Source organism: Cyprinodon tularosa, unplaced genomic scaffold (assembly GCF_016077235.1).
Source record: "Cyprinodon tularosa strain WSP-4 unplaced genomic scaffold, ASM1607723v1 ctg130, whole genome shotgun sequence".
Lineage (NCBI taxonomy): Eukaryota > Metazoa > Chordata > Actinopteri > Cyprinodontiformes > Cyprinodontidae > Cyprinodon > Cyprinodon tularosa.
In genome coordinates this window covers 1938722-1951634 of record NW_024038115.1, presented here as the reverse complement: position 1 = coordinate 1951634, position 12913 = coordinate 1938722, and the positions used below count along the sequence as shown (strand labels likewise).

The 12913-nt window shown below is 36.8% G+C and overlaps 1 protein-coding gene and 1 long non-coding RNA gene across 2 annotated transcripts in view; one reads left to right on the top strand and one right to left on the bottom strand.

Annotated features, from left to right (window-relative positions):
* Positions 1 to 12913, bottom strand: part of LOC119778191 — a 34801-nt gene that overhangs the window by 4405 nt on the left and 17483 nt on the right. The gene's annotated exons all lie outside the window — the stretch shown is intronic.
* On the top strand, positions 7521 to 10982 carry LOC119778187 (granzyme A-like). Its single transcript, XM_038277326.1, has 5 exons — positions 7521 to 7615; positions 7732 to 7873; positions 9668 to 9812; positions 10098 to 10373; positions 10463 to 10982. Exons 1-5 carry the CDS (start codon positions 7549 to 7551, stop codon positions 10643 to 10645), a joined length of 813 nt encoding a protein of 270 aa, XP_038133254.1. The 5' UTR covers positions 7521 to 7548; the 3' UTR covers positions 10646 to 10982.

Below are 12913 nucleotides of genomic sequence, written 5' to 3'. Positions count from 1 at the left end.
GTCAGCATCACTGGTGAGTGTGATATACATTATTTTCATACTTTATGCTCTGTTTGATCTGGTATTTAGATGCATTTTGAATCCAAACTGCTACTGGTGCTGTAAATGTGGTGGAGCTGTGTTTATAGAGTAGTGGATTGCCGTTGTCTTAAATGGGCTTCTTGTTTAATTGATCTCTGTATTCGCCCACATGCAAATCTTCGTCGTTTATACCTGCACTTGTTACATTTCATATTCAAATACCATTAGTGGTTTTCTTTATTAAAATGGGAAAGTAACCACCCTTATGCAACACACCCTGTGTATAGCAAGATAGCATGTGCATTTCCTCAGTGGCAATTATTACAAATTCAGTAAACAGGTACCTTTATGTCTTGTTTCTGTCTTGTGGATATATATATATATATATATATATATATATATATATATATATATATATATATATATATATATATATATATATATATATATATATATATATATATATATATATATATAGAGAGAGAGAGAGAGAGAGAGAGAGAGAGAGGCTCTGCTTTTACATTGAAATAGTGCAAGTTCAGAATATCTTCAAAAAAAGTATAGTATGTCATTCGAATTACTCATTGTCATTATTGCATTTTGGGTTTTATTGTAGATACTCAAATTTTCCAAATGCATTTCATAAAAATGTCCCAAGTGTCTCATAATGATGTTGTCACTTTTCACACAGGGTGGCAGAGTAAGGGAAAAAATTATGTGCAACAGCATTGTTCCAGTGTTGTGATCATATCACAGTGAATACCCCGTTACACATTGGTGAATGACTCTGGTGTTTTTTTATGTATGTGTCTATGTCATGTTTATTGTCAAATACTGTGTGTTATTTTTGTATAATCCGTTTTTTTCACACCAGAAAATACTTTAAAAGTAAAACTGAACTTTTGTGCAAGGCAATGAAACTGATGACAAAAAGTAATTGTCATATCAAGAGTAGTATGGTAATATGGTAATATATGGTAATATGTGTATTTTCATTCTATCAAGGTTTGATCAAATTATTGTAAAATAATGTGTATTATTTTATATGATATCATAATATTGTGTAATAGCTGAATATTTTGGATAGAAATTAACTTTTGTAACATTTGTTACCACAAAGCTAATGTCTAAATTTTGAATCACAATGTGACATTATTTTTTGGAGGTTGAATAAAAATTATACTTAAACTTTAGTAATGATTTACTTTACTTATGGTTTACTTATGATATTTAGTGAAGTTGTTTATTTCACATGTTACTCCTCTGGCTTAGGAGCAGCAATATAGAGAGGGGAGAAATTATGGAATTAATTGATGACATTTATTTAAGGTGAAATATATGAAATTAAATATCTTTGAGCAGGAATCAGTCAGAGTTCTGCCTAGAAAGAAACTTGCACACCTCTGCACAACAACCCTCTATATACAAGCATTAATTGTAAGTAGGGTACCTGTAAAGGAGAGTAGAGCCGGATAATCTGCCAAGAACAATCCCCACGAAGATATAGAGTTAATAATCATGAAATAGAGAATACTGTCATGACCCTTGCCAAGGGTGTGTGAATATAAAAAAGCTAAGGACTTGGAAGAGTGGTCCTTCATCCTTGCTACGAGCCACCCTGCAAACCGCGTAGAAATTGTGTCAATAAAAATTATGCACGAGACTGATAACTCTGGGCTGCCCTGTTGGACTCTAACATGCTCTGGGAACAGGTCTTCTCATTGGCATTGCGGACCAGACTCCTGCTCTGCTTGCACAGAGATCGGTTGGCCCCTAGTAAAGGGCCCCTGACTTTATACAACTCAACACCTCCCACAGGTAACCAAAAGGGTCCTCAAGCAAATTTGAACCAGTTGGGCAACCCCATATGAACCTTTCAGCATCCCTGTGGAGGATGTTTTCATCCATGGTTGGGGCAGAAAACTCACTGCTCCTTCTGAGGTCAAGGTTTAGCAGTCAGCTGAGCTCTTGAGAGCAACCTGATATGGGCCTTCCTGGGAGGCTGAGGACTAATTGGATCACAGTCTCTCATCCATCTTTATCTGGAGGGATAAAACATTTTGATCTGCCAGTTCAGGGACATTGTCTCTGTGGAGTAAAAATGAGCACTGAGAGTTGATGTGCAAGGAAGTAAACGTTTTATTTTACTCTGCAGAGGAGAATGGCACAAACCAGCTGAATACAGCTGAGTGCGATTCTGAAGCATTCAACACATCCCTACATTTAAAAAGAATCCACAGCATACACACACATGAACATTGAATCTTCCCAAGAGAAACACTTTAGTTCATCAAAGGACATACATTTGCTCAGATAAACATTTCAGACAACTGTTTTCTATTCACACCAGAAACAGGACAGGAGAACGATAAGGGCATACATTTTAACCATAGCATGAAGGAGGTTTTGTGAACTCATTATTTCTAATGACCTTCCCCTCATCCTTATCTAGAGTAGTGAGGGGAGGCACCTGCTTTCTGTCCCCCTAAACAGTACAGCATAGTGAATGGTACAGGATCTCTCTATCATTACTTCTGTTCAAACATTTTATCACACAATATAGGCCAAGGAAAAACCTGGATTCCACATCTCCAAAGCCATCAAGTGACGCGAGGTACTTCAAAGATCTTCATACCTTGCCACGGATGAGCTTTTAACCATCTATGAATCTTTGGTGTGGGTGATTACACACAGGTAGTCAAGAAAGTGAAACTTGTATGGTGTACACATTAATTGCAAATAGAATAAGTATTTCTTATTTCAAACTAATTAACTATTTCTTAATTGTGTCAATTAAACTCTTAAGAGTGTGGACCTATATAAACCTCGAAAAAGTGTTAAAATCAACTCTGCCAGAGTTAAATCAACACGATTTTTTGCTGTGTATGTGTTCTCCCTGATTTTTTTAGCAGTAAACAGCTTAAAAATGCAGGAAGATATTGACTAATCCGCCCTTCCTCCCCTAACATTGCAAGAAATGGTTTGGTCCTCAGTAGTTGAAATTAACAGTAGATTATTAATCTGAGTAAAGTAAACTAGCTATCTAGTGGCTACAACCACTTAGTTAATGCACTTAATTGGAAACGGAATCACGTAACAGATGATTGGTTTTTGGTTTGTTTTTATTTTTCAAGAAAAATTCATCATTTGTAATGAAAATGAAATACCACATAGGCCAAGTAACTGAACCAGATGCTCACAGAGCTTAGAAGTTACATTTACAAACAGACCAAGCAACAGGAGACCTTAGTCCTCAGAGGATTAACATCAGTTGAGCACTAGTATGTTTAAATGCCATCCAAAACCATTAGTCAGTAGGGCCAGTGGAACAATCATGCCTGAAATGGTGAGTCTGCATTAAGTGCAGGCTGGCTATATTTTGGCAGCAAGTGTAACAGCGGCTTGAAGAATTAAGGCTAAACTATTGGCAACCTTGGGAAGACACAAAAACTTTTTATTTTATTTTATTAGTAACAGGGACAAAATTGTTGGTACTTCTTATTTAATGAAAGAAAAACCTCAAACGACACAGATATAACCTGAATATGAAAAAAGTCATAATAAATACAAATTCTGTGAAATTGAACAAATGAAAGTCAGACATTGCTTTTTAACAATGCTTGAACAGATGATAAATACAGAACAAAACAGAAAAAGCCCATAAAACAGGCCTAGACTAAATTAATGGTTCCTGTAGAAAAAACTGAAAATAATGTAACCAAAGATATTAGATCCAGGTGTGTCCACTAATTAGCACCACAGGTGCCTACAATCCTCTAATCAGTCAGTGAGCCTATAAAGGCCTACAGGAAGTCACTTTGCTGTTTAGTGGCATGGGCTGAATCCCAATTCGTTCCCTAACCACTAACAATTAACTATTAAGTCACACTCGCAGCTGTGGAAGACGCCTTGATTAAAGTTGGGGGGGTATAAACAAGAATGGGATGGCCTCTTCCCTCCAACGGAAAAAGAAAGCAGTCATTAAAAAGGCAACATAATGATGCCTCGTGTGTGGCTGTAGCTCTGTGGTACAGGGTGACATAAAATATAACATTTGCCCCCTCTTTAAAGCAAATGTAGATGGTCAGATAAAAGTATTTCAAAGATGACCTTTCCTTTTGGAATTAATGTATTTTTCTTATATCTTACTTGTGATTTTTTGTCAGTGTGATGAAGGTGCAGCAAACCGGTGGAACTTACATCTAAATGCACAGTTTTCCTGCGCCATCAAGCAGCTGTTACACTTGCTGCCAAAATACAGCCAGCCTGCACTTAATGGAGACTCACTATTTCAGGCATGATTGTTCCACTGGCCCTACTGACAAATGGTTTTGGATGTCATTTAATTTGGTGTACCCTCCGCCGGAACGCGCCAATGGAGGGCTAGTGCTCAGGGTTAGTGCTTAGGGCAGGGGTGTCAAACTGGTTCCAGAAAGGGCCGTGTGGCTGCAGGTTTTCTTTCCAACCTAGCAATAGCACACCAGACTCCAGTCATCTCATCAAGTGAGTCCAATCTTAACATGATGGCTTGAGGAGATGAATTAAGTCTGGTGTGCTATTGCTTGGTTAGAAAGAAAACCTGCAGCCACATGGCCTTTTCTGGAACCAGTTTGACACCTCTGGCTTAGTGGCTGGTTTGGGATTGGGCCTTTATGTGTACCACATTCAACATGGGCCAGATGAAAGGGTTATCTTAGGAAATTAGAAAGAAAACTATAGACAAGCATGTTAAAGCTTAAGGCTACAAGACCCTCTTCAAGCAAAACGATGTTCCTCTGATTGCAGTTGTGCATTTTATTCAGAAATTTAAGATCCAAAGGACTGTAGCCAACTTCCCGAAGCATGGCTGCAGGAGGAAAATTTATGACAAATCATAAGGAAATATAATATAAATAGATAGAAAAGAGCCCAGAAAACTTTTCAAAGAGATTTCGAGTGACCTTCATGCTCAAGGAACAGCAGTGTATGAATGCACCATCCGTTGTTGTTGGAGCCAAAGTGGACTTGATGGGAGACGAATAACGAGGAAAACAATAAAAAAAAAAAATAAATCATAAAAAGCCAGACTTGAATTTCCAAGCTACATTTTGTATCAATCTTTTTCATTTTCGTTGAATTTTTATTTATAATTTTGTCATATTCAAGTTATTTCCGTGACCATTGTGGTTTTTTCTTATACTAAATGGGGAGTACTACCGGTAACAATTTTGTCCATGTCTGTATGTAGTTATAATCAATGCCCTGCATCTCCTGTAACAAGTAGGGTTGGGCATTGAGAATCGATAATGAATTAGAACTGGTTCTGTCCTTTCAAACCTCCTGGCATCGTTCAATTTTTTTAATCTTTGCTTCCTAGTTTCGACGTCCAGTCAGACAACTGTAAATAGAAGTGAATACTAGCAAAGACGACTCTGCAGGAGTGTGTGCCTAAACATGTTTGTGCTGTGCTGTCAGAAAGTGTGGCTTATATTAAATAAAGAAATGACCAGTTGGCAACCTGCAACACTAGCAATGGGGTTACAATAGGCAAAAGGTGCCGCATGGATTAAACACCACCTAATCTGTCTTTGACCCACTGTATTGGTGTAAGGTAGATTCCCAGAGAGAATTTGTTCCTCCTTTTAATTCATCATGCATCCTCTCCAGGGAGAATGGAGCCTTTTTTTATACTTTTTTCCTAACTTGTTTTCTTGTTCTGGATAACATGAAGAGCACCTTCATTTAAATTTGTCAGACTTATAAATAATTTTAAGCATGCTCAGCTATTGTGTATTTTAGTTCATTTGAGATCTGTTTGATATGATAAAAGCCACTAATTGAGTGGTAGAGTATGGAATCTGACCATTCATCTGTCCAGAAAAATAAATCATACATCCATATCTAGCTGAGTGGAACTGAGGTGTGGTGAACAACGCTGAGGATATAAACCTTCTCATGAGGCCTTCCTGCTGCACTGCTTTTTCATCCAGCTCAGACACTCAGCCTATCACTGCAATGTGGTAAGAAAAAGGTAAATAAAATAAAAATAAAAGCGGTTTATACAAAATAAGTACCCGAGGCATCAGACACTGGATATGTATAAGTTTGTATGTTTCAAACTTAATGAGAAAATATAACTGTGAACATAAATGTATAAGATTATATTAGAGTTCATAGGATTCATATCAGGCTACATGGTGGTGCAGTTTGGGCCAAAAAGTTCCTAGGTTCGATTTGAGGCCTAGGATCTTTCTGCATGGACTTTGCATATTCCCCATGTGCTTGCGTGGGTTGTCTCCGGGAAGTCTGGCTTCCTCCTACAGTCCAAAACATTACTGTTATGGTTAATTGGCCTCTTTAAATTGTTTTTAAGTAAGTGTGTTTGCATGGTTGTGTGTCTTTGTATGTATATTCATTGCTTACAATGGACTGCAATCTGCAATCTGTCCATCCATCCATTCATCTATATACATATTGATTTGATACATATTATTTACATAATAAAATCAATAATTTTATTTATTTTAGAGTGAAAAGCATTAGTTTGAATGAACAGTTACATGTTACACTTTTTTCAGTGTAGGTTCCTAGTACTGTGGCACCAGTGGATTTACTTAATATCATTTTGGATATTTGAATCTTCAAAGAAACACAAAAGACAGTCACAAAATAAGCCTTCTATCACATAAAGAATATCTCCAGGAACAACAATTTACTTTCTCAGCACCTTGAAAACTAGTTGATACATTCACCTGCTAGCTGCATCCTCACTGGCTCTCTATATATCAGAGAAAAGTATCCATTGCCAGACCTCTCAGGTTTGCTGCTGAAATCTACTTTGAACACATAGACTTAGAACCAAACAAGGAAGTAGCATTTATTTCCTATTTTCCGCTAATATGGAATAGACTCTCAGAAAAAAAGAAAAAAAAAGAAAGAGAGTCACTTTTATTGCTCTGTACTTGTGACAGTGTAATGACAATAAAAGCTAAAAAAAATAATAACTTCGCTCTCTGGATTACCCTGCCTATCTTGTGAAACCTAAGTTGCTTTAAATCGAGATTAAATACTTCTTTATACCTATTAATAGTTAGATTCTCAGTCCAACGCTCCTTTTTTACATCAATCATTTGATCTTTGTATACATATTCATCGCATGCTATTTCATTCACTTCTCTTTATTTGTGTTAACTCTAAGCCACTGCAAAGAACTTTTTTCATGTACAACAGTTTGAATTGTCTTGCCACTGAAATGTGCTATATAAATAATCATTCTTTGCCTCACTTTCAGGGGCTCTCAGGGTAGATTCATGTTAGTAAATTGAAAATCACACCTCAATGTTACCGAATAATTTCATTTGCTATACACCTATTACACTTACTGCCTCAGAATGACACCGTTGGTCAGATTTACCCTCAGGGTGAGTGCATTTCGATGATTCATAGATTTCCAATGCAGACCACATCCTTTAAGGGAAACACATATGCAAGGGTAAAGCATAGTGGGGGGCGCATTCATCACTAGATCAAAGCAACTAATAGGAGGAGATGTTTACTCTGAAGGGTTTTTGTGCTTTTACACTGTTGGGCCTTTTTCTTTTTCTTGTCAAATCCAGTAAGTAATGTTTTTTTATGCACTTTCATTTTCTAATTAGTTATATTATTCTCATTGAATAAGGGTTAATGTTTGTTTCTGCTGAAAATTTGTGTCTGGGTATTTTCCTCTATTAGGCTGTGGTTCTGAAATCATTAATGGGAAAGAAGTGGAGCCCCACTCAATGCCCTTCATGGCTCTGCTGGAGTCCAAAGCACCAGTCTGCGGAGGAATATTAATTGATCCAAAATGGGTTCTGACAGCTGCACACTGCAAAGAGTGAGGAAAAATAAAACGTTTATTTTTTTTTTGTCTATTATCAAGTAACTTCAGTATAATATAAAAAAACAATCGCTACATTGGTTGTATTTGATTTCCTATCCATTTAAAATTTAGGTGGTTGAAATGTATAGGCATGTAATAAACCAAAAGTGTCTGCAGGTTGAGATGTGTTTCATAATAAGCTGATGGTCACAGAAAGTCATTTTTTCTGCCTTGCAAATGTGGAGGATTTTTTTCTGCTTTGTTAAGCTCAAAAAGTTAACTAATGAGGAAATTGCTGAAAGTATGTATGAATATATTTTTGATATAATGACTTAAAGCAAGCAAGTCCAGCAAGCTCATAGACATTTAAATAAAGATCTCAGACTTTTCTAAAGCTGGTATGTCAGGACCCCAAAGTAACTCTATGCATACATCCTGTTAAATAACATTGAATGACAGCAATTGTGAGGATAGAAAAAAAAATCTACTTCTAAGAATTCTCAAAAGCCAAAAGGCTTCAGAAAATTGTCACATCGTGCTAAACATTCCTGTTTGAACTTTAAGTTTCATTTTCTTATTGAGTAACACGTTTTGATAGTAGCTTTGCAAGAAAGTGGGTAACACTTTGCAAAGTGCTGTTTCATTTTTACAAAATATAAACAACACATACAAAAAAATGTAGTTATTGTCCAGGTTTTTAGGCACAACATTAAGCTACATGCCAGGAGAAGTTTTAAACTGACCATGTAATAATTCTCACCAGTTTATGCGTGGGTCTTCTTTTTAATGTAATGTAATTTGTATGAAATAAACCAAGGGTCCAACATCATAAGATCTTGAATTTGGTGTCATCTCAAAATAATTTATAGGACGTCTATAGATGTTAAAACCCCGGGGAACAAAAGTGAGAAAAAACCTTAAATGACAATGTCCAAGCTGTGACTAATTAGTGATTTTCCCACACTGGGATCATCTGACTTCATAATAGTAAAAGTTCTGAACTGAATGCATCAGTTATTAAATTATTAACAAAAATTGTGAGGGATGTGCTCACTTATGTTAGATCAACATTAGGTATGTCAAGCTCAGTTTTATATAGGGCTACTTTTGCATGATATGTCCTTAAAAGTGATGGTTGCAGCTGTATAAAGGACACTTTTTATTTCATGAACTCATTTATATAGACAATTTTGCAGTTTTACTACCTGTGTAAACATCCAAATAAAAAAAAAAATCTTTAATCTATGACATATATCTTCTTTTGGCTCCTGAGGGCCAAATAAATAAATACATTAATAAAGGTACAAAGTGAGCAAAGATGAGGTATGTGGGAGGCTATCTTCTTTTAGGACATCCAAGCATGCAGAAAAATCTTCTTTGCGCAGGCCACTCAAAAGTATGATGCGTTACTGCAGCTATCATCTGCAACAAGGCTAAAATGAGTAAAGTATCAATAACTATTTTGCAAGTAATGATCGATAGGAGCTTAAAATAAATCCGTTAAACCCAAGGCTATTCATACTGTAACTTTCATAGTTCCCGAAGCAGTTAGTTTTGCTTTATGGAAAAAAAAATGAATGAAGGTAAACCAGAACATGACATTATTTACTTTTGTCTTGTGTGAATATATCAATCTTTGTAAACTAAAAGAGAAAGCAACATTACGGTTGGATTAAATTACATTTTTTTTTCTGATTAGATTAATTCATCTAGATGTAGAGAAAACCATTACTGTCTCATTACTGTGTAGCTTTTAAGCTGTCATATATTAAGTCTTTCTAACACCAAATTGTGTGGTTGCTCTGTCAGCATTAAGACTGTGTTGCTGGGGGTGCACTCCATCAAGGACAAGAAGAAAGAACAAAAGTACAGGCAAGTCTGTAAGGTGCAGAAAAGCTTTCCTCATCCTTGCTATGATGCTAAAGAAAAAAACAATGACCTACAGTTGCTTATGGTAAGCTTGTTTTGCAAAATAAATTAACGTATCTACATGTAAAATAAAACTATATGCATTGGGGAAAAAAATCTGATTAGCAAACACTCTTGCATGTGTGATCCTCCACTATGTTTTTGCACTTGCTCAAACAATCTTTTATGTTTAAAAAAAGATAAAGATTTTTTTCCTTTATTAAACAGAAATACACAAAGCATTTCCATGTTGCTATATTCTGTATATTTCATATTTTCAGAAAACGGTCATATAAAGTCTGTATGTATACTTTCATTGTTTCTTTTTCAGCTGAACAAACCGGTGAAGCAAACCAAATGGGTCAGTGTTCTCAAGCTTAGTAAAATTGTCAGAGAGCCAGAAGACAATTTAGTCTGCATGGTGGCTGGATGGGGAAAAAACAAACCAGATGCAAAGACTATGACAGATGTTTTGATGTCAGTAAATGTAACTGTGATCGACCGAAAGAAGTGCAACTCCAAGGATCATTATGATCTAAATCCATATATTACTAAGAGCATGATATGTGCTGGGTCGAAAGGAAAAAACAAGGCTGACACTTGTGGGGTAAGGAGGTTTAATGACCTTTTCACAAAGAATAACACCTTGTTACGACATTTAAATGATCTGTTATCTTTGTTTTGTTTTTTTCTCAGGGGGATTCAGGAGGGCCAATATTATGCAACGGAGTTCTTGTCGGAGTCACATCTTTTGGAGGCAACCGCACTGTTCCCTCTGAAATATGTGGATCAGTAAAGTGGCCCGGAGTGTATGCTTTCCTTTCAAAAGACAATCTAAACTGGATAAACAAGGCAATGAAGTCTCCTAAAATTGAATAACTCTTCTCTTTAACTAATGTTGATACAGTGATAACATATACTCTCAGTTTATTGTGCTGTGTTTATAATCTCTCATCACAAGAAGTTATTAAAAATACACTTCAAAGACTCTGAATCTTTAAAACCATAAAATATGTTTATAAAAATAAATTTTTGTATGTGTTTGTGGGTGTGTGCTGTTGTAGCCATATATGTGTTACTTTGTGCGGCGTGGTGTAAGGCCAGTGTGTTAGGTTTAGGACTAAGGTTTGAGTTGAAGTTCAGGTGCTTAGATGAGGTTTAGGATTTAGGTAAGGTTCTGGGTTAGTCCATACAAATTAATGCAAGATGAATGGAAGTCAATGCAAAGTCCCTGTAATGATAGCAAGACGTAATCTGTGTGAGTGTGTTTGTGTGTTTCTGTTACTGACACTTCAAATTACAAGGCGATATTCTTTAAACGTTCATTTAATTTAATCATTAAATTATCAAACGAATAGTTGTGCACTTGTGGAGGAGCTTTTTATAATACCTAAATAAAGCATGCAGCTGGTTCCCTTTAGTCCTATATATGTCTGTGGATGTGGTAATTTAGATGAAGACCACAAGCTGAAATTCTCTAATAAAGTTGTTTCCTTATTTCTAAGAGACTGCATATTTGCACCACATATATTAATGCTCAGAACTTACATATCAATGCGTTTTTTGCCTCATGTCTTTTCTCAAACAGCCCCATTTACACTACCCTTTTGAAGCCGTGCCGAGATCAGTGCGAGCACAGTAACAAAGATAATTGTTGATGGTAAATGGCACGCAAAACTGAACCGGACTGTGCCAGACACAACCGAACCACGCTAATCTGGTACTAGTTCAACAGTAGGGCCGGGTGTGGTTCAGTTCTGGCACGGTTCTCAGATAAGAAAGAGTGCATGAGGATACCACGTCAACTTCTTACAGTCAGCCTCTGTCATCATGAAAATCCAGACATTCATAAAATCACAATTTCCAGTGATTATTCTGCTTAGCAATGTGATGAACCTCAAGTTCTGTTATTGTTTCCTGCATCTGTAAGCCCTCATTAGACTATTCTTTGTCATATCCACTTCCCAAAGGCCGACTCTGTCAAGTAAAAGCATGAAAGGCTGCCTTCTTCACCTGACCCTCCCCTAACTTCCTTAATGTTACGGGTGCTGCCATGTTGATTTGCTTGTTTACCTCTAGAGAGCAGTAGTACCGTAGATTGTCACTAGGAGGTAAAGAACCGAATTCGGCACTGTTAACTGATCCAAGCTTGGCACGGATCGGTTTTCAGATGGTAGTGTAAATGGGGCTATAGTTCACATTTGATCACTGCTGCACTTTATGGAAGGGAAATGTTCATTTACTGTCTAAAAAGCTGCACTAAAAGAAATGTCATTTTGTATACACAGAGGGCCGGATCTATCAAAGGTTTGCGTGTATAAAAACGTGAGCTATTTCACTGCGCACGCTAAAAAATGTACAAACTGATCTATCAACAGCGTGCTAAAAGGATTTGGTCTTTAAAACGTGCTAAATAGCGCCTCTTATCCATTTAGTACTTTTTCTGCAATAAATATGCAATATGGGGCGTTTACGCGCAAAAGTGCGTCTTGTGGCAGGAGAACATGTAAATATATTAATTTAGCACTCGCAAAGTGATTTATTAAACCTGAAAGCAATTTTGCTAACGGTATCTGACTCTATATTTAACACGTTTCAAAAGAAGGTGCAAATGGTCTGTACGCGTAATTGCGCACACATGGCAGCGGTTATTGTCGCAAGAAGGAGACATCGAAATGAAGCAAGGAGACGCAGAGAAAGCATTTTTTCACTCCGTGTGAATATTTTTGCAATGAACGATGAAACGATCATCAAAACATATCGTTTATCCTGCATTGCCATTTTGGAGCTGTTGGGGGAACTCTGAATGGTTTTGGAGCCAGCCACAAGGAGGACCCACGCAATACCAGATATCACAAAACTCCTTGCAACATTTGCAACATTGGATCTCCCAATCTAGTCTTTCAGAAGTGCTGTCTGACGTTCTAAATGCCATGTCGCCCTGACACCCTAACGGAGAACCCCGACCTCCTCCTTGCGCCTGTGGAGCAACATGCCAATGCTGCGGGGATGCGTAGGCACAGTCATCTTATCCACAGTCACTTCTTGTGAGCCATTTGGTATGTGCATTTTTCTACAGGCCAATACAAAACACCTGTTTTTTTTTGTTTTTGTTTTTTTTTACTGCAGTAAAGTAGAAATTCAGCC